At 36.7% G+C, this 22,645-nt stretch overlaps 1 protein-coding gene across 3 annotated transcripts; it reads left to right on the forward strand.

Annotated features, from left to right (window-relative positions):
• The first annotated feature begins 14,953 nt into the window (after positions 1–14,953).
• Positions 14,954–20,752, forward strand: LOC124936770 (uncharacterized protein At3g52155, chloroplastic). 3 transcript variants are annotated; one of them, XR_007099158.1, is made up of 6 exons: positions 14,954–15,441; positions 17,258–17,357; positions 17,639–17,818; positions 18,223–18,280; positions 18,535–18,602; positions 20,424–20,752. XR_007099158.1 is itself a non-coding variant. In XM_047477294.1 (6 exons), the coding sequence occupies exons 1-6, from the start codon at positions 15,150–15,152 to the stop codon at positions 20,505–20,507; spliced, it is 774 nt and encodes a 257-aa protein (XP_047333250.1). In that variant the 5' UTR covers positions 14,956–15,149; the 3' UTR covers positions 20,508–20,752. The 3 variants fall into 3 exon arrangements, 2 of the variants coding, with proteins under 2 accessions (XP_047333250.1, XP_047333251.1); XM_047477294.1 differs by having other exon boundaries at positions 14,956–15,441; positions 18,231–18,280; XM_047477295.1 differs by lacking the exon at positions 14,954–15,441 and having other exon boundaries at positions 17,218–17,357; positions 18,231–18,280.
• Positions 20,753–22,645: the final 1,893 nt, after the last annotated feature.

Consider the following 22,645-nt stretch of genomic DNA (forward strand, 5'->3'; position numbering starts at 1 on the left):
TCCGGAAGCTAAGTTTTCTCATTTTAGAAACATGTTAGGTCTTGTTGATCTTGATTGACGTAATTATGTGCATAAATTGAGGGGGAACGTATTGTTCAAAACGAAACTGAACAGATATGAAAGACGGAGGTTCTAATTCGTCCTAAGGATTCAGAGTTTGAGAAACACAGTTACTTAGACGAAAATTTCCCTTAAGCAGTTTCATCTCTATATGAAATCATTGTCTTGGTTATCTTAACCTGCTTGATTAGACGGATGCATCTATTAGACGGACACGTCTAATAGACGTTAGACGTTTTTACGTCACGAGCAAGAGGCTGCTCACTTCTAATTAGACACGCGTGTCTCACGCGCTGTTATAGCATAATTAGACGCACCCGTCTATTAGACTGATTTTCATAAAGAAGTTGAAAATGTGAAAAGAAGAATAAAAAACGTCTAACTACTGGTGTAATTAGACTATTCATCTTCTGGTATTTAGAATAACTGTCCTTTAATGATGTCTATTTAAGTTATCTTTCTCGCCGAAAAATAAATCAGTCATTCCTCAAAAGAATTGAAGACACGTGTCTCTCAATATGCAAGAAATGACTAATATTTCTGACATCTTTTGCTTGTACATTTAGTATGAGACGTATTATTTCATGTTAACATTAAATGCTGTGTATTGGGAACTGTCTTTTGAAATTCTTGACGGTAGAAGTAATCATTAGCTTTACTCTTCATAATTAAAACCCCGGTATTAATAGGTTCATTCTCTCTAAAAGGTTAGAAGATCCCTGAAATCTCTTTTTCTCTCTTTAGAAATCGAACCCTTTGAATCTCTCAATCCCTTGTTCATCAAATCAATATGCTGCCCTTCCGACCAAAATAGATTCAGGTGGACTTTCAATCTGTTTCCACTCTTGAATCTCCGGGCATGCAAAGGATGTTCGACTCTCTGAAAGCTTCAGGGCTGAGAAGATTCCTCACCCCTCATGAAACCTATCATGAACAGCTTGTCAACGGATTCTTCCAAACCGCTAGCTTCTATCAAGATAGTGTTATTGCTGGTGCTGTAATGGGCCAGATGGTATGGCTCACAGAAGAATTTTTTGGTGAGTTTTTTCATCTCCCAACAGAAGGTATTGATGATTTCTCTACCACTCACCCTAACCTCATGATTTCGATGATAAAAGTCTTTTCCGATTTCCCTGAAGTAGATATTCATGAAAAGAAGAACCTTCTGAAGGTCGAATATGCTCTTCTAAGTGATATCATTTCCAAATCCCTTCTGTCTAAAGAAACCTCCTACAAGTATTGTACGGAAGTTTTTAAGATAATGGTGGCTATCACCAGGGGTGTTCCTGTGAACTGGACAAGCTTCCTCTTCGGGAATCTTGTCAGAATGGTTATAGCTAGAAAGAAGATCTTTGGCTTTGATGGTCCTCTCAGTTCCTTTCTCTGTCATCGTCTAAACGAACCTGGTAAGAGTTTCCCCCTCCCTTCTAAGATCCTGAACTACCAGAAAGTGGTAGATTATATTCAAAGGGTGGAAACGCTCAAATCTAAGAAACGTAAAAGTGAAGACTCCAACTATCTCGTAACTGCTGTCTTAGAGGCATCTTAGGCTGAAGTGTATCCCGTCCAGAAGTTATAACCAGGGAGAAGAAGAAGAAGACTAATGATTAAATGTCTTTTTGTAGTTATTTTTGAATGGCTTCATAATGCTTTTGGTAAAAATATCATGGTTACACTGAACAATGTTTTGAGTGTTTCTTCTGAAAACACTTATATGTGATTAACGTAGATGTTTTTGAATGATTACTTGCATGTTGTCCATTTGTTTATTTATTGGATGAATGCATGTTGTGTTATATGTATGCAGGTTTGCAATTTCTTCATCAAAAAGGGGGAAATTGTTGGGTCAAATTATTTTGACTAAGTGTTGAAATAATTTATCCCTTGATATTTTGATGATGAAATAATTTATGTGTTTTGATACAGGTATATTAAGACAAACATATCTTTAGACTTGGATCTAATGAGGGCCATTAGACCGATTTTGATCTCCATTCGCATAAAATAAGACGCAGGTCTAATGGAATTAGACGCACAGTCTAACTCAAAGGAGTAAGACGGGCATTCTAATAGTCTAAAGGAATTAGACATACAGTCTAACTCATCGAAGTTAGACGTGTAAGTCTAATAGACGTGTAAAGAATTAGACGGGTAGTCTAATGAATACACGGAATTAGATGTAAGTCTAATAGAATTAGACGTAAGTCTAATAGAATTAGACGTAAGTCTAATAGAATTAGACGTACAGTCTAACTCATCGGAGTTAGACGTGTAAGTCTAATAGACGTGTAAAGAATTAGACAGGTAGTCTAATGAATACACGGAATTAGACGTACAGTCTAACTCATCGGAGTTAGACGTGTAAGTCTAATAGACGTGTAAAGAATTAGACGGGTAGTCTAACGAATACACAGAATTAGACGTAAGTCTAATAGAATTAGACGTACAGTCTAACTCATCGGAGTTAGACGTGTAAGTCTAATAGACGTGTAAAGAATTAGACGGGTAGTCTAATGAATAAACGGAATTAGACGTAAGTCTAATAGAATTAGACCTCCAGTCTAACTCATCGGAGTTAGACGTGTAAGTCTAATAGACGTAAAGAATTAGACGGATGGTCTAATAAATACACGGAATTAGACGGGTTGTCTAATTAATTGAAAGTTAGACGTGGGTCTAACTCCTTTAGACAAGTCTGAGGTAGAACCAGAATTAGACGTGGTAGTCTAACTCAGTAGAGTTAGACGTACCGGTCTAATGGTTATTATAATTAGACGGGTTGTCTAATTAATTGAAAGTTAGACGTGGGTCTAACTCCTTCAGACATGTCTGAGGTAGAACCGGAATTAGAGGTGGTAGTCTAACTCAGTGGAGTTAGACGTACCGGTCTAATGGTTATTATAATTAGACGGGTTTTCTAATTAATTGAAAGTTAGACGTGTGTCTAACTCCTTCAGACAAGTCTGAGGTAGAACCGGAATTAGACGTGGTAGTCTAACTCAGTGGAGTTAGACGTACTGGTCTAATGGTTATTATAATTAGACGGGTTGTCTAATTAATTGAAAGTTAGACGTGGGTCTAACTCCTTCAGATTAGTTTGAGGTAGAACCGGAATTAGACGTGGTAGTCTAACTCAGTGGAGTTAGACGTACCCGTCTAATGGTTATTGATATTAGACGCAAGTCTAATTATATTAGACCAGGCGGTCTAATAGACGTTTTTCATTAGAAGGAGCTGACTTATTTCATTAGACTGATTTCTCCAAATCCGTCTAACTGAAATACGTCTAATGCTCTGTTCAAGTAGTACGCTTGAATCTAGCATTTCTCCTACCCACGTGCTATAGCTGTACCCTACTCCTGCTCCACTTTCCTTTGAAGATTAGTACAACAGCTATATGCATCCAATCAAGGAATGCCACGTAAGAGAATTTTCCTCACATTACCCATTTTGCAGGTACATCCCTGATAGAATATTCGGCGCACTACCAGTTCGGTACAGCCACGATCCTTGTGCTCAGAACCTACTGTGTACAATGGAGGCTTTCCAATAGAAGAGCGCCACGTATCATTCTTGAAGATTCGACCGTTAGCTCCTGATCATTATTTAACCAATCCTTAGAGCAACAGACGAAGCACGAGCAACCTAGCTAATTTTCGAACGAACAAACATTTTGATTTTGCAGAGAGAGACTACTCAATCATCTTGCTTACTGAACTCATTCTTGAAGCTTCTTTCTAATTGTACTGTGTGTGAATCGAAAGAGAGAGCTAGAATCAAAACACCATTAGCTGAGTGATATTCTTCATCTTCTTGTAATTAAACAGAAAGTGTTCTGTTCAATATTGAGCTAAGTGTGTGTATAAATTGTATTTGATTCTCATCATATAGTGAATCCTTCCGGTGGTTGGAAGAAGGGGTGACGTAGGAGAGTTTCTCCGAACATCCATAAACAAACTTCTGTGTTCTTCATTTTCTGTCATCTTTTCTTATTTCGTCTTGTGCTTCAAACCCAAGTAAACAATTCCGCCTTGAATCTGTTTCAAGTGTTTACACAAGTTTGCGTAGAATAGAAAGCGAATTAAATCCCTAACAGGATTTCTTTCAAACTATTTTTCATAAGCCTTCATCCTTATCCAGACCCCCGTATCTAACGATAAAGCCGATCCTATCAGAGTTGTTCAGCTGCCTCGACACCCATGAACTCATCTAGCAAGCTAGATAAAGATGAAGGTGGCCAGGATGTCAACATAACTACTTATAGAGGAATCATCGGCGTGTTAGGGCGTTTTTAGGCTAATCCTAAATAATCTAATCACGTAGCTGCTAAACGGATTTTAAAATATTTAAAGGGAACTCAATGTGTTGGACTATGGTTTCCAAAAAATTTCAGTCTCAACTTAATTAGTTATTCTGATGCAGACTATGAAGGTTGTAAGATTGATCGGAATAGCACTAGTGGAACGTGTTAGTTCTTTGGTGATTGTCTAATCTGTTGGTTTAGCAAGAAGTAGACGTCTATTGCCACATCAACAACAGAGGCAAAATACCTTGATGCATGCAACTACTGTGCTCAACTATTGTGAATTCAACAGTAGTTGAGAGACTTTGGCATCTAGGAGACGAGTCTCCAATCTTCTATGACAACACCAACGCTATCACGATCACTTACAATCCGGTGTTGCACTCAAGAACGAAACACATCGACATCTGGCATTATTTCATTTAGGATCACGTGGCATAGAAGCACATTCGGCTTGAATATGTGCCAATAGATCAACAAGTTGTCGACATCTTCACAAAACCACTCCCTGAGACTAAGTTTTCTTACTTTAGAAATATTTTAGGTCTTCTAGAATTAAATTAATTTAGTATGCATAAATTTAGGGGGAATTTGTTAGATAACTGATAAGCTAGACGTGTTAAGACGGATGTCTCAAATCGTGTTGAAAGAACAGTCGTCTGATGACATTGAACATCAAATGGGCTATGCCTAAGCATCTTGTAATTTCAGCATAGTTTGACATTAAGTTGATGCCCAGTCAGTTGTTGACATAGTTGTTTCTATGAGTCAACAGATGCCTTAAGTATAGACGTGTCACTAAGCTTAAATGCAAGGCATGCGGACAACACAGTTAGTCGGATATCAACGTGTTCATCAGACAACTCGTCTTAAGCCGAGTGGAACAGCTGTATTAATCTTACAAATACTTTGTCATTTTAATTTCTCCTTGGACAATGAACGACCACATTTTGAAAATAATTTTTCCCTCCATTTATTTTAAAATAACATTAAGACACATGTCTGTCATGTTCTAAAATGTGACCTATTTAATTAATTACCACATGCATACTTATTTAATGATGTCCTTTATTTTATTTAATGACACGTGTCAGTTAGAATATATAAAGGGTGCCCAGCACGCCTAAAACGATTCATTATCTCCTTTGTGTTTTTAAAACCCTAAACTCTCTGCCTTCTCTCTAGAAATCCAACCCTCTTCTTCTTGATCGGAAACCCTAACTTCTAAAATGACTCTGTTTGCTCAAAATATGATGAAGGTAGACTTTGAATTCGTCTACACCTTAGAGTTGTCGACCATGATTGCTATGTTCAAAACCCTATAACATTCCAGTCTATGGAAGTTTCTTGGGGGTCCGTTCACTTTTCACGAACAGAGGTTCGTGAGTTCTTTGCGTCTGCAAGGATGGTTGGAGACACCGTTCAGGCGACGGTGAAGGGAGCGAAGGTTTCCATTTCTGAAGAGCTGTTTGCCTAGTGTTTTGGGCTTCCATTAGAAGGACTTACGTCATTCAACCAGACTTCGGCCGAGGATATCACGGAAATGTAGACTGTCTTTTCATGCGTCTCCGTTCCCGTTGACACTCATGGGAAGAAAAAGCTCCTAAAGCCGAAGTTTTGTCTCATAAATGACATCGTCTCCAAATTTCTCTAAGCAAAGGTAGGATCCTTTGATGCATAAACCGATGAACGATTTTAGATAATGGTGACTAGAACTAAGGGAATTGCCATAAACTGGTTGTTTGTTCTGTTCTCAACATTGGTGCTGATGGTGACGAGGCCAAAGAAGCAGCACGTACGCTTCTCTATTCAACTCAGCAGGCTGTTTGAGCACCTACAGGTGAACTTAGGGAACAATGAAAACATCCACACCATTAGGGTAATGACCAACAATACTATTGGAAACTACATTCTTAGAATGAAAACGATCAAGGAGTCAAGTCGTGAATCATCCGTTCAGTAGTCGAGCGGACAATCGACTACCTTATCTAAATGTCCCTCTATCTCTCGTCGTCCAATCCCAACGATGAGAAGGAAGCTGGTGATTCATGAGTCGACTGTGAGCTCCAACAGTCAGAAACGTGTCTATACTAGAGAGACTACTGAGGTTGCCTTAAAATCAAAAAAGGCAAGGTTGGACGAATCTCCTGCTATAAAGGTTGTTGAAACCCTAGTTGTTCACTCAACTACCAACCGTTCAGTAGAGGTGTCTCCTATGGTAGCCTCCAAATCTGCTTTGGTCGAAGTGTCTACCAAAGTCCATGTTGCTGGACTGGTTGATATACCAGCAGTCGTTGTGACTGCAGGTCAGGGTGCTGAAACCCCTACTGTAGAGGTATCTCTCAAGGTTTCCTCTAAAGCTGCTTTGGCCGTAGTGACCGTTGTTGTCCTTGCTGAGGGTTCGGTTGAAACACTAGATGCTGTGTCAGCTGGTTTTATTGTTGAAAGACCTACGGGAGACATTGATGTCACCCCTACTATAGAGCTAGATGTTGTGCGTTAGAATCAAGTTGCTGAAATCCCAAATGTTCAGACAACTACTACCCCTACAGAAGAATAACCAAAATCGGAAACTCCGAAAGTTATTGTTCCTATTTCAAGTGTCTGTCCAACGACATTTGCAAGAAATGTGCAAGCTGTGAGAGGAATTGTTTTTAGGGAACATGTCCCTGATATTGAACAGTCTGCCGAAGTTATAGGTAAGGGAAAAGACCCTATGGTCTATGTCCTTGAGCCTTTATCAATTATGAATCAAACCATCGATCTCATTATGGAGGAGGTTGAGACGACTACTTTAGAGAGACTCCTACTCTTCGACAAATGGAGCAACATAAGGATCAACAAAAGATTCAGTCTATTCCTCCATGGTGTCGATATGAGTCAGCAGTTCAAGGTGCTGATTTGTCTAGAGAAATCAGCCCTGACTTGGTCTTGCACCATGAACGTTCCAGAAGCTCTCAAGAGGAGAGAACTGGTTGCAACCGTCGTTAGAGGAGGTTCCCTTCTATCGAACCTTATCTAAAGACTGGCTAACTACGATCCTCTAGAGAGGACTGCATGGTTGGACGCCAGGGTCAACATCCATTTGCAACAGATCCTGGACTTCTTCAGCTCAATTTCCCTGTCGTTCATTCATGGCTCAGAGTCCTCCAGTAATTCTGAACAACAAAGGGGGAAGTCTTGAGTTGTGCTGAACAGTTCAGGTGCCAAAGAGAAACTATTATTCGTTAAGAAGCTACAATCCTCTACGGCTGAACAACAACTCTCGTGGAAGAACAGGAGTTCCTCCATTCTTTAAAGTAGCTGCCTCTCCAAGCTATTGTGCAAAAGTAGATCCCCATACCTATTAGGCATTAGGTAATTTAAGCTTCTTAGCAATAACATTTTCCATTGCTGTTGAGCAGCAAGTTTCTCATGCTGCTGAGTTGAACTTCTCTCAGGCTTCTAAGAAGGAGTTCTCAAAAGCTGTTGAACACAACTCCTCCCATCATGAAAATGAGCCCTCCTCTACTCTTGAAAGGCATTCTCCCTTCGCTTCAGAAAAGAAGTCATTTGAAGCTACTGAACGAATTTCCTCCTCTACTTCTAAGAAACAACGGTCTTTTGAAGACAAGTGTTCCTCCCATTCATCCAAAATGCAAACTCTTTCTGCATGTAAGTAGCATTTAGCTACTTCCAATTACTCTATAGAAGTGTCTGGATTTCTCAAAGACCTATGTACAGAAATTTAGGGAGTCGACAACGGATCTCGATCGCTTGTTCAAGTGCCTACTCCTCGAGTCTTTTCTCCCTCCAAAGAGCCAGAGTCGTCTACCATTGAGGTAAGTATTCAAGTCTCCCCTCTTCGCATCCTTCAAGAAGATTACCATCTGGAATCGTTCGCTCCTTATTCTTCTTAGAGGAGTCTTCTCAAGGGATGGTGGATCCCCTTCACTTAATCCAAAACACAATTGCGCCTCTACAACAGAGCATCGCAATGATCTTTAGTGAATTGGAGTCTCTGAAGGAGTAGTCTGCCACAAATTCAAAAGCAATGGCCTCGGTAGTTTTGGCGTAGGATGATATACGTAGACAAGTTTCGAGGAGTTCTATTGAGGTGACGATCATAAGGGAGGCAATGACTAGGCTCAAATCCATTCTAATCAAAACCTCCTTCGACCATCATGGAGATTTCTTCGTGAAAATTGATACTCTCGGCTTTCAGCTTTTCGAAGTAACAAACCACCTCAAGAATGCAGCAGACAAAAGTTTAGAAGATATTGATGTTGTTAAAAAGGGAGAAAGCAGTCGAGGTGGAAGAGTAAGTAGAAAGAATGGACGAGGAGGAAGGGGAGGTTGGAAAAGCCTCCTCCTTTAAAGGGGAAGCGAGGTAAAGAGAAACTTTAGAGAAAAATGAAAAGGGGGACTGTATATTTTATATTTATATAAATATATAATTTACTTTTAAATTTCTGCTCTTAACTTAATTTTTTTTATTTTTTTTAGGGAAAACGACTTAGCGTGATTTCATTAAAAATTCCTAAAAACGGGAAAAAAACCCACAAGTTTTAGAAATCATTCTAGACAGGACTAGAATGATTTTTATGTCGTAACATTCTTAATAAAAGCAAAAAAGCTAAAAACATAAATGAACTATCTAATTACAATGTTTTCGATTCTAATGATTTCAGTAAATGTTAAATTCCAATACTTGCTAATATTATAGTTCTTCTCCATAATTTGAACTCTTCTCCATGTTCCCGCGAGGGCGCTGCAATCCAAGGCAGTGTCTCTCCATATATCTTCAACGCTCCTACGGGTTCTGCCATATACTCTTGCATTCTGTTCCTGCCAAATGTTGTAAATGCTGCTCCAAAGCCGCATTTGAATACGTTTGTTGCGAATATGTTTCATTTGTCTTTGATTAATGTTGCATCTTTGATTTCTTTCCATTCCTTCAGGAAACTGATCACCTCTAGGATTTTAAAAAATCTGCCCCATATCTCCAATGCTATGTTGCAGCTCCCAAACAGGTGATCTATGGTTTCTTCAATTCTGTTACATAGAAGACAACTCACGTCTGGGATGCTCATGTACTTACTGATACGATCACGAGTGCTAAGTCTTTCCCAAAAGGCGATTCATAGGATGAAATGGTGTCGAGGAATGATCTTGGTCGACCATAGAAGATGAGCCTATTGTACTTTCTGTGTTTTTTCCTAGGTTACCTCCCATATTTGTTTTGAGACCATCTTTCCATTGTCCTCTTCTTTCCATTCATGAAAATCATGTCTGTCTTGAAATTGTATGTAACTAATATGATTCAGTATCCTATGTCCTTATGGATTTCTTCTTAATAGCGAGTCCCAATTCCCGTTTTTGACGTCTCTGATTTTCGCTACTATACATTCCCTTCTGATTCGTGTATTATTAAACTCCTCTTTGTGAATGATTAGTTCGTTTTTGAATCAAGGTTTGTGCCAGAATAGAGTGTCTTTCCCATCCCTTAGCCAAATGTCATAAAGATCTACAATATTACTTCTTAGTTTAAGAATTTTCATTAATGACCAGCTCATACCTTCGTTGATTTTACACGTCCAGATATTGGTTTCCTATTTCATAAATCGCGTGTGTACCGATTTGATTCATAATGATTCCTGGATTCATTCTAATGCCCACAGATGCTTGAAGGTTAGAGCTTTATTCCACTCGATGCAGTTCTTTAGGCCAATGCCTCCCTCCTCTTTCAATTTGCATAGAGTGGTCCATTTGATTTTCTTTCCTCTTCTCCCGCTACTACCCAGATGAAGTTCCTCATTAGCGTATCTAGTTCCTTCATCACCTTCTTCGGAATGACCATCTGATGTGCTTAGTATCCAATTATGCTCATGGCTACGGTTTTGATAAGCTCAATCCTCCCTACATAAGAAAGTTTCTTCGCTATCCAATCAGATATCGTGTTTTTTATCTTTTCAATCAGCGGCTTGTAGTGTGAGAACACGATCTGTTTCGCGATTAACTGAATCCCTAAGTGCCTTACGGGAAAGCTACCTTCCGCAATTCCCATGATGTTAAGGATGTCCTACTTTGTTTCGTCCTTCACTCCTCCGTAAAAAGCCACACTTTTGTTTTCATTAATAGTAAGACCTGTAACCTCAAACTTAACTTAATTTTAACATCATCAAAAAGGGGGAAATTGTTAAATTAATTTAAATAAAGAAAAAAGTAAATTAATTAAAAGAGAAATAATTAATTAAGTTAAATTAAGAAAAATGATATAATTGATTAAAATGAACTTATGTGAATAAAAATAATTTTAATCAATACGACATAGTTTTGATGATGCGTTAATGAATAGAATTAAGTTATGCAATTGTTTAATGCGCATGCACAACTCAAGAAGCGCTGACAGAAGAGTTGGCGTCAGAAGATCTGAAGAGGCATTGCCAATAGGGTTGCCAACAATAGAATTGGCTTCAGAGAGCGAGCAGACGCCTTGCTTCAGCAACCGTCTAAAAAAGCGCGAGTATATTTCTTGCTTCAGCAGTACTCTGAAGAAGCGCGAGCAGACGCCTTGCTTCAGCAGCAGTCTGAAAAATCATGAACAGACCCCTTACTTCAGCAGCATTCTGAAGAAGCGCGAGCAGCAGCCTTGCTTCAGCAGCCGTCAGAAGAAGCACGAGCAGCAACCTTGCTTCAGCATTTGAAGCATCCTTCTGAAGAAGCAAGAGCAACAACCCTACGTCAGTAGTAGTCTGAAGAGTAACAAACAGTAGTGTTCTCTATCAGTAGACTTCCTAGTTAGCTTAATACAACTACCGCGTACAACCACCAGAAAGTTAACACGTATCAAGAAGTAGATTCAAATGTTACTATATTTCGAATATAAAAAGCAGAAAAATACAACGGCGAATCTTCCCGGACTATTCACAATCTCTAAATATATTGATTCACGGTACGACGAATCCTCCTGGTCAATTCACAATCCCATGATGCACTAATCTGGAACCTTCTTTCTAGATAGAATATTCCTTGCGTTGGGCCCAATTTGTAGACCATCAGGGAAGGCGTACAAGGATTCATCGTCTGAGTAGTTAGGGATCTCAAGGAGAGTAGCGATGAACTCCTTGACATACTCCTTGATACTCCCTCTTTGTGAGAGCCGTCGCAACTTGGCCATTGCTTCTCGAATGTCGTTTTCAGGATAGAACTATTTCTTGAGTTCCTCCATTAATTCACCCAGGTATTAATAGAACACGTACCTCTTTCAATGTCGCTACTCCTTCGCCTCCACCATAGCATTGCGGTGTCTTCCAGGTATGTCGTGGCAGTATTTATCTTCCTCGCCTCTTCTACTAGGCCGAGTGCTTTGAAATACTGGTCCAAACTCCATAAAAAGTTGACGATCTCCTTCGCATTCCTCTCGCCTAAGTACACTTCAGGCATTGGAACGTCTATCCTTATTGGATTGGGGACTCCTACAGGCGCACGTCCGCACTCTTGCGCAACCGCCTTCTTGAGTAACACAACATCCTCTTCGGTGGCTTGTAGTCTAGATGACATTACTTCGAGTTTCTCGGTCAAGGTACTGATTTCACCAAGGAGGGTCTTCTCCACGATCTGAGTTTGCTCTTGACATTTGGACAAGCCCTCGTTCAGGGCACCTTGCATTCCTTCCCGGAACTCGTCTCTCCCCTTCTCAAGCTCGACAATGCGTTCCTCTAGGTCCCCAACATTATCTTGTCCGTAGACCACGGTGAGTTCTACCTTCTCCAACCTTGTGATAATGTCAACGATAGCGTCTCTTGATCTCTCTCTTTCTTTGGTAGCTTTGGATCCTCCCAACTGAACTTTGGGAGAGTTTTTACCATCTTCTCCGGTCCCGTGTGGAACATTCTCTACTTCGTCCACGACCTTTGAACTTTCATTCAATCTCTTCTTCATTTAAACTCTAATACCAATTGTCACAGACTCAGTCTTTTCACTAACGATCTGTGCGGCACTAGTTACGATCTTCGCAAAAACGAGTAACTAGTCAGCCTTACTTGACGCAACACTCGACGATTAATATAATTGACACAAAAATTCTATAGAGAAAGTAAACTCTTACAAATAATAATATTATATCACTTGAATACTTGGTAATTTACAATGTAATACATCAAAGATATTTATATGACTAATTCTAGCTATTACATTAATGACACACTAATTTAGGTCATTCCTTATAAGTGTCAATTAGTGATGCACTAATTTAGGGATTACTTCTAATTGTTAATTGGTGATGCACTAATCAAGAAAATTCCTTTTAACTATCAATTAGTGATGCGCTAATGATGCACTAATCTGGCATCTTCCTTCTAGTTAGAATATTCCTTACATTGGGCTTAAGAGGGCTTAAGCTTCCTCCTCTTCTTGGGCTAAGAAGATTGGGCTGTGACATTTGCACGAGTAAAAATATAAAATCGAAAAAAAAAGTTATTGTTAAAATGTGATAATATTTTTAATTTAATCTCATATATATCCAAATTAACCACAACTCTCGACCCGACAATCCGGATACTTTGAAAATTAAGCATCATTATATATATATATATATTATTTAGTTAAAAAGTTGAACTTATATTGTTAAAACGTCCCGCGTTCATCAAATTTGGTATTGAATTTGAAATATAAAGTCTTATTAGTTTAGTTGGTTAAAAGGGTTGTACTTGTTTTGTTAGATTGCGAGTTCGAAACATACATATAACATTTTTAATTTTATTTTAAACCGTTTTAAATTTATGGGCGGGTCAACCCACAATCCGACTCAAGTATCCAATTACTCTTATATATATATCCAAATTAACCACAACTCTCGACCACGGCAATCCAGACACTTTAAAAATTAAACATCATTATTAAAATATCTCGCGTTCATCTAATTGGTGTTGAATTTAAAATATAAAGTCTTATTAGCTTAGTTAGTTAAAAGTTGTACTTGTTTTGTTAGGTTGCGAGTTCGAAACATACATATAACATTTTTAATTTTATTTTAAACCGTTTTAAATTTATGGGCGGATCAACCCACAATCCGACTCAAGTATCCATTTAACCTCACATATATATTCAAATTAACTACAGTTCTCGACCTGGAAATTCAGGCACTTTAAAAATTAAACATCATTATATATATAGATTAGTTAGTTAAAAAGTTGAACTTATAATGTTAAAATATCTCGCGTTCATCTAATTTGGTGTTGAATTTAAAATATAAAGTGTTATTAACCTAGTTAGTTAAAGGGTTGTAACTGTTTTGTTAGGTTGCGAGTTCGAAACATACATATAACATTTTTTATTTTATTTTAAAACGCTTTAAATTTATGGGTGGGTCAACCCACAATCCGACTCAAGTATCCATTTACTCTCACATATATATATTCAAATTAACCACAGTTCTCAACCCGGCAATCCGAACACTTTAAAAATTAAGCATCATTATATATATATATGATTGATTGATATGAAAACATAAACTCTAACTATTCAGTTTTGACCAATTCAAGAACTTAAAATTTTCATTTATTTTGAACATTTTGATTTTGATCAAATATGATCGGGATGGATCAAACATGATCCAAATATGTTCCCAACATGATTAGAAACATGTTGGGAAGTTTTCTGGGTTGTTGCTCTTGAGGATTAGCTTAAGAACAGAAAACCCGATTTTGGATTTCAAATTTAAATATTATTTTTTTAGATCGATTGATTAGTTCTAGCTTTCATAGAAAGCTTGTAAATGATCATAGGATTTCAAATTTAAATTTTATTTGTATATCAACCCGTCTTAATCTTGATAATTCTTCATTTTTTAGGTGGCTTCTCTTCCTCCGTAGAATCAGTCTTCAGATTTTAGATTTTTTTGTTCGTATCAGATGCATTCAAAACAAGTAGCTTAACCTTAGTCGTTTTGATCAACTCAATAATTAGATTCGACGATTTTTCAACCGAGTGCTGTATGAACAACATCATCATAATCGTGCTTACTGTCACCGGTTATACTCTATGATGTGTTCAAAACGAGTATGTGATATGGAAAACTCAATACTTGATGGTTACAATTTGGATAATAACCATATGTGACGAGACTTCCACATGTCAATCATTATCGAAGTTATGCGCATTAGGAGATGACCATTCATTTTTAGTTTTATCCTTTCCGTATTATAAGGAGTCCGTATCAAAAGGTCTGCATCTGGTAATCTGGTTTGTCGTGCATGTTTTGTCATCTCTTGTGATGCACGCCCATGGATAGCATTTGATTCTTGATAGTATTAGGAAAACGTGTTGCTAAATGATCACTTGTTGATAAATCTTGAAACGTTTCCATGATGTCTCAAAACACTATGTTTTTAATCGTTTTGAGCAATCTTTTAGTTAATGTAAGCATGTTCTTAAAAGAGATTGTTCCTATAAAAAGGAAAAAAAAAAAAAAATTGATGTCCGAAATCAAAGGGTACGAAGAGAAAATGTGTTTAACCTCTTATGTGGAGGTTTTTGTAGAGAGTAAAAAAAAATGAGAAAATATTATTAACTTTCAACAAGCCATTATCTATCTATCTCCCATCTATATTTGCAATTTTGCATAACGAAAAACTCTTCCTTTCCAGTTTCCAATCCAAAAACATCGAAGGGCACGGATTTTCTTTGCACCCGGTGTAACCCCTTTTAGCTGTCAGCTCCTATAGTAGTCCCCAACTCAAAGGAAAAATATCTGCTTAAAACTGTAGTATTGATACTCCAGTAAGTCGTACTCATCTATACTGCCATGAATGCCGGCGCCGGAGCCGTCTGCTGCACTAATAACATCATGTTTACAAACCCTTCTTCGTCATCCTTCATTTTCCCCATCAATTTTTGCTGCGCCCCCACTCGTTGCGGAAGTAACCGTTCTTACGCAGCTCATTCCATGTCTCAGTCTTCTGTCCTAGTTGAGACATCCATTGAAGGCCAAATTGCAGAGGAAGAAGCTCTGTCCTTGAAGCCGGCAACTCGCCGACGTCGCCGCATTATCCTCCTCCGACATGCTAAGAGCTCGTGGGAAGATCGTTCTATACGAGGTAAACTAACTGATTGTTTTTGGCTTTGGCATAGTAAAAGTCTTTCTGCTTACATATTTCATTTGGCTTTATCTTCTGCTCGATTTGATTGATTATAACTGTTCTTGAGCATTGGCAATCTGCTATCAATCTTACAGAGGTATATTTATGGATTACAATATCGAGAACTGTGATGATCAATAGGTGCAGGGGAACTAAGATGAGGGTGTGAAGTAGCTGATCAAGGACAAGTTAGCTGAAGTAATTTAATAGCAGTATAATAAAAAAGAAGTTATCTGTTAGTGTGAAATGTATATAAGCATATTCAGAAGTCTCAATTAACTCAGTAAGGCTCATGAACTTGTTTATTTAAAATCATGGGTTCGAGTCTTCGTACTCGGATCATTTATAAAAGAGGCCATTCTAAAATGAATCAGTTAGACTATTGGTGTGATCTTCTCTTTCTATGAAATCAAATGTAGTTGATAAAACTGCAATTGTGGCAAGAGTTTGTTCAGGCTTTTCTTTAGCTCGTCAAGAGGATGGACATAATTACTAACGATTGAGTTTCATTAGTTGAAACAAACTGGTAGCCTTAAGGAGTACATTAGTAAAGTAAAGCCATTAAATTGGATACAATAGCTTATATCAGTTTGTGTCTCCTATGGGCAAAGCAGATAACACTAGTAGATTTATACCATTAGCATCTAAAATGGTACCACCAAAACCGCCATGGAATGGACCATCCACATCAGGTTTTAAAGCTACTACATCTGGTTCAACTAGGATCACTCTTATAAATCAATTAAGTTTGTAGAAAATCCAAGCTAAGAGTGGAAAGGGGTATTGTTTTAGATGTCTCGAGAAGTATACCCTTGGCCATAAATGTAAATAAAAGCAATTATTCGTGATATAAGGAATTCATGAAGAACTAAGGAAAGTACTAGCACAGGAAGTTATTGAAATGACCCACTCATGTCAATCAGTATTGGGTATGTCTATGTATGCTTTTGATGGGAGTTATGATCATAAAACCCTGGTACTAATAGGAAAGGTACGGAAGGGACCAATATCAATGCTAATTGATTGTGAGAGTACACACTCTTTAATAGATGAGGGTATTGCACAATAGTTGGGAACCAACATTGCTGGTGAAAATTGGCTATGGATGAAGAATTTTAGTACTTATAAGTCCTGGGGTTTAAGTAGAAAATGTGTGGTCAAGAATTTAAAATGGATGTCATAGACATTAAGCTTGGGGAGGTTCTGAAATGGTCTCAATTTCCTGAATTTTATCAACAATTTACTGCAACTAAATTGTGTTCCTTGAGATCAAGGAACCTTTTAAGGGGAAGGGAATGTGTTGATCAAGAACAAGTTAGCTGAAGTAGTTTAATAGCAGTTGTAATAAAGAAACAGTTAGCTGTTAGTGTGGAAGGAAGGCGAGTATATAAGGCTATTCTAAAATGAATCATTTAGGCTAATAAGGTGCAAGTTCTCTGCCTCTATATTGAATCCATGACAACAATGCCCTAGGTCTTCATTCTTTCCTCTACTACATGTATCTCTCTTCTCCCCTGAAACCTCTTACATTCTTTATAATTCTGTTCAGTTTGAGTATTGAAGCAATGTAGCGTTTGCTGGAATCAGCTGAACACAAGACAAAAACCACAAAAATAATCCTCCAGAATGTTAACATATTATTTCTCGTTTATGATACACAACCACTAGTTTTGTTTCCCTATAATTTGGTTATGAAAGTTTCTATATTGGAAATTGGAATGGTTTCACTTAATCATGAATTTTCATTATCTCTCTCTTTTTGTTTTCTTCATAGATCATGATCGTCCTCTTAGTAAGGTTGGGCAAGCTGACGCTACCAAAATTTCCTACAATCTTGAAAAATTGGGTTGGCTTCCAGAGCTAATTTTGTGCAGGTATGCATTTAGTTTATTTTTTTGGTGACCGTGGTTTATTCTGTGGGGGATGCTAGCATGCCTCCCATTTTAAATCAAAGTGTTCTTAGTGGAATTCGAACCTGAGACCTTTGGTTTCCTAGGTTAAATCCTTTGCCACATGAGACAACACTGGTGGGTTGCATTTATTTGTTATAGTTCACAAAGAATAGATGCAATGATATTTGTTTTCCTCTAGGATTCATGGATGGCTAAAAATCTAAACAGTTGAAGTTTTATATGTTTTTTTCGTCTTAATATAGCGACGCAATCAGAACCAAAGAAACGCTCAAGATAATGCAGGAGAAAGTGAAGGCATTTCTTGAGGCCAAGGTGCATTTCATTTCAAGCTTTTATTCAGTAGCAGCAATGGACGGTCAGACCGCTGGCCATCTTGAACAAGCCATTTGTAAATATTCAGGAAATGAGATTCTTACAATTATGTGAGTTGTACTGCCTTTAGTAGCGGCTGCTTCTTGGATACAATATCATATCCCATTCAATAAGTTAAACATGCATATAAATTTCTACTTCACAAAATGGTCAAAGAAAATGAAAATTTTCATTTCATGCCCTTTGGTTTGGATAATGTTAAGAGGTCAAACAAAAAAATAAACTTTTATTCTTTATCTATGCCTGGTCAATAAATATTTAATGGTGAAGACAGATAGATGCTACCATTTTGGCTGACTTTATTGTAGAATGTGACCTTCAACATAATTCTGTTCCAACAATTAATATTTCCATTTTGGCTCTCTCATGCTATAGAAGAAGTTAATAATGTAGTTTTGTTTGCCGGTATTTTTCACTGGATGATTATGGGAAGTACTAATATGTTTCTTATTAGCCACTCAGGTGTATGGGGCATAATAGAGGATGGGAGGAAGCAGCAACTATGTTATCAGGTAAGATTTATATTAAGCCCAAAATAATTATAAGTTCAAGTTAGGATTCTCCTTAAGTTTAAGCCGGCCAAAGACCATAGGTCTCATGCTTGATTCCCACTAATAATGTTTTGAATTGAAGTGGGAAGTCATGGCTATGGGGGTTGTGCTAGCTTCTCCTACGGACATGTTTTAAAAGTAAAATAAAAATTTAATCCAGCCAGTCAGTTAGGTTGCTAGAACAATGAGTGGGTAGTTTCACTTGTTCCCACCAGGCACTCCTGTGGAACTAAAGACTTGCAATGCAGCCTTGCTTGAAGCAACTGGAACATCATGGGAAGAGGTTAATGATCTCTCTTACTTGCTGCAATTTATGTTTTACTTTTTTTCTTAAATGACTCAATGGATGAATCTATTTATATCTTATAAAACATCACATCTTGAATTTCCTTTACCTTAACTGATTACATGGTTGTTTCCTTTTTATATTTTCTTTAACAAATCAAACCAAAGTGAAAGAGAACAAATCTCAGTCACGCAAAAGATGTAATGTTGCCATGGAGCTACTCCTCGCTAATATCGTCACATATAAATATAATCAATTACTCTACTTGGAACTCTATGAGTTTGGAAAACCCCCCAATAATACCCATAGAATTCACAAATCCCGTTAAGGTTAAGATAACCCCTGAACTCATAAGGAGAATAAGTTTCATTGTAGTTGAACCAAACCGTCATCTCAACGGGAGACTCAATTTCACACAAAACCAGTTAAATTGATATAAACCCTCAATCCAAAGGGTTTGACTCGAGCAGACACAAAATGGGACTAAGAATGTTCTATAGGTTGAGAACATTCGCTCAGTCCTCACAAAACATACCAAGTTCCTTGCTTTGACACAATTAACACAAAATCACAAACAAACCCATATTTGAACCCACCATCAGCACATAAACAAGAAGACTAAGAAATCATTAGCCTTGTAAAACCAACAAGAGGACATGATGACTCTGAATTCTTAGCCATGTAAGAAGCAACCTTGTCTAATGAACTAAGACAAAGGCATATTACATGAAACCATTATATAAAAAAAATAACAAATGTGCTCTAGAAAATAAACAATTTGTTACACAAAATCACATAATGTACTTGAGACTAATCCTCAAATATGTACAGAATAATCTAGAAGAAATTGTAATCAGTTGTAATAGCTTCTGAGTGTATTTAGTCCATTGGCACTCTTCTCATTTCTCTCTCATGAATTCTCATATTTTTCTTGATTATAGTTCTCTATTAAAATAGTTAAGCATAAAATTCTTGCTTAAAAATCAAAGTATGTTCAATTCCCGCTAAAACTACCATAGGTTAAAAAACTCACAAGTTAAAGTGGGGCTATGAAGATGAAAGTCATGTTAGCTAGCTTCTTATATTAAGAGAAAAATGTGCTCATATATTAGCATTTCCCCATTGTCACAATAACCAATTGTTATATGAATTCTTCTTTTTTTCTTTGCATATTCCATATTATATTAAGCTGAAGTGTAGGTCATGGCGGTGAGATGTTATGCGACCTTTCTACATTAAAACAAAAAAGAATTTCATATTAAATGTTCAAAGCTTTATGAATGTCTCTACATCTCTTCCTCTGTTGTTTTGTTTTCAAAGCATCTATCTCTACATCTTTTCCTCTGTTGTTTTGTTTTCAAAGCATCTAGCGTTTCTTCCAACCAAACATCGTAAGCACCAATAGTAAAGCTAACAGTAATGTCAAGTTAAACATATTTGAAGTGAAGTCTTTTCTTGCTGCTCTACTTGCAATCCAACTCTTTATTTGACTCCACCATTTTAAGAGCCCCATTTCTCATCATACAAAAGTTTAATTTAGTCCATGAGCATACTGATAATTTACATTTAAAGAATATATGATCCAAGTCTTGCACATTGAACACTTGTTGTCTTCAATTTGGATAAATTTGCACATTGAACGAATAGCTGGTTTTGTGATAATGATGTTTAGTGACCTGTCTTCCTTTTCTTGTTACTTGAGTTGTAGAGTTTAGAAAATCTATCACAGGATTGCTGACGGTTGTTTGTTTTGCTAGGAGTATAGAGAAGAGGGCATATATATTATTTTGTCTTAGAAACTCACCAGCTTCATTGCAGGCATTTTCTTCGGCTGGATTTGGTGGGTGGAAACTCCAAGGTATTGTTAAGCCAAATAGCGAATCTTCAATAATGACCTTGTAGAAGTGTTTATATATCTTGGACTTGATCAAGATGTACATATAGCTCGGGAAGAGAGAAGAAACTAAAACTGTAATGAGAGGATGACTGCCCTATTTGGCTTGTTTGTCATCAAATGGATCAATGAATAATTTCATATTGTGTATGAATGCAGGCAGAATCATATCTTGTTGAATTTATGCATCTGCGACTTTTGGAACTATATGTGGAATTTTGTTATAACATCAATATGGTACTTATTCTATAAATTTCAAAACAAGTCCTAAAATAAAATGCATTTATTTTCACCTGTTGAGGTCCAAGTACGTTGTAGTTTTTGTCAATCTGATAAATGATAAGAAATTACAAACATTATAATTTTTGTAGTTTTTGTCAATCTGATAAATGATAAGAAATTACAAACATTATAATTTTCTTCCTGATGAATCCGAAATGCAATTGCAAATACAAGTACCCAACTAATTTGTGCTATATTATATCTGTTGCTGCACGTACAATTGAAGCTTCTTTTAAATGCATGTCAAATAATTAACTTTGAATGTTCAGACATCAACCTTTCGTTTAATTACTTTTGCTCCAAAGAATTTGGGTCATTTTTATCGAAAGAGATTTGAATTTTGCTCCAAAGAATTTGGGTCATTTTTATCGAAAGAGATTTGAATTTTGAATTATGTCAAATGAAGTTTGAATTATCAAAATTTTAGTTTTTAAGACTTTTTTTTTTCAAATTGATAAAATGTATATCATATCTTTTTAACGTATTATTTTAGTTTTTTAATTAATTTGTTATGTCTTTAAATTAAATGATATTTATAGATGTTTTAAATATATATATATTTTTTTAATTTGAGGATTATTCTATAAATTTAAGCATTTAATTGATATATTTTTTATTTATTTTTCAAAAAACTTCCTAACATAACTTATTGTAATATCTACCAATTTGAACATATTTGTATTATAAAATTCATATTTTTTTAAATAAAATCGTTCTAAATTTTTAAATATGATTTGAATACTTATAAAAAATGTGTAATTGGTAAAATTATTGGAAAAAAAATTGTTATTAGTTTTTACAAATTTGGCAACTAATTTAGAAAAAAAAAATATTAGGTTAAAATAAAAAGACATGGAAATTTGACAAAATGACCCTAAAAAGGTCCTTAAATGCGTTGGTAATTTAATTGTGCAAATGAGCACTTCAAAATATTCTAACGAAATTACACCCGTCGCGTAACGCGAATGACAGAATCGTCACGCGAAAAAAAAGTAAGTGAAAAATACAGAATACCCTTACTATTTAATATAACTTCGCATTTTTATTTTCATTTCTCTTGTCTTCTTCCTTCTCTCTCTTCCCATTTTTCTTCTCATTCTCTCTAAACGAAAAGCTAAACGGCAATGATCTTCGATGGATACAACCATAAGTACGAGCACAAGTACGATGGTGGCAACTATTACTCTTCTTCCTCGATCATTGTTTGTTATTTGTTGATTTCGTTAAAAATGGTATGGTAGCGTCTCGTAAATGGACGGGCATGATCTTCAAGAGAAATGTATTATTCTATATGGCAGACCAAAACAGTTAGTTTATTGAATCTCAGGGAAGCAGAGACATTGCATCACAAGTATAGTTCATGGGCTAGTACAATTGAAATAGTAGACAATCTGGATGTTGTTATTGATCATATTCATCAACATGGAAGACATGTTTCTTTTTGTTTTTTGGTATATTCAAGATGAACAACCAAGAACTTAAAAGTGCAGCAATATCATCATCTGCATTCAACTAACTACTTACAAAGTGCAGCAACAACCAACAACATCTCGAATCCACATTGTTATAACGGAACGCGTGAGAATGACGTAAACAATAAGAAGGACAGAGATTTAACGTGGTTCACAAAGATAGAACTTGGTTACGTCCACCCAAAAGAGAGAGATTATTATTGAGAAGATTGTTTTACAGAGATGATATATATAAACTAGGGTTATAACACGAGTTTATATAATACTCGGTCCCCTAAAACCTTAATACAGAAACCCTAACAAATAGAGAATTGGGGCAGCCCATTAAGAAGGCCCAACTATTCAAGTCTATTCAACAAATCTCCACCTTGACTTGAGTTCTCTTAGATGTC

Source organism: Impatiens glandulifera, chromosome 4, assembly GCF_907164915.1.
Source record: "Impatiens glandulifera chromosome 4, dImpGla2.1, whole genome shotgun sequence".
Classification (NCBI taxonomy): Eukaryota; Viridiplantae; Streptophyta; class Magnoliopsida; order Ericales; family Balsaminaceae; genus Impatiens; species Impatiens glandulifera.

What these genes read in the sequence shown, in the direction of transcription:
- LOC124936770 (XM_047477294.1), top strand. Translation starts at nt 15,150, where the DNA reads ATGAATGCCGGCGCCGGAGCCGTCTGCTGCACTAATAACATCATGTTT. An exon ending in CCAGAGCTAATTTTGTGCAG is followed by an intron (nt 17,358 to 17,638) that starts GTATGCATTTAG and finishes GTCTTAATATAG; the next exon opens with CGACGCAATCAGAACCAAAG. An exon ending in CTGGAACATCATGGGAAGAG is followed by an intron (nt 18,603 to 20,423) that starts GTTAATGATCTC and finishes GCTTCATTGCAG; the next exon opens with GCATTTTCTTCGGCTGGATT.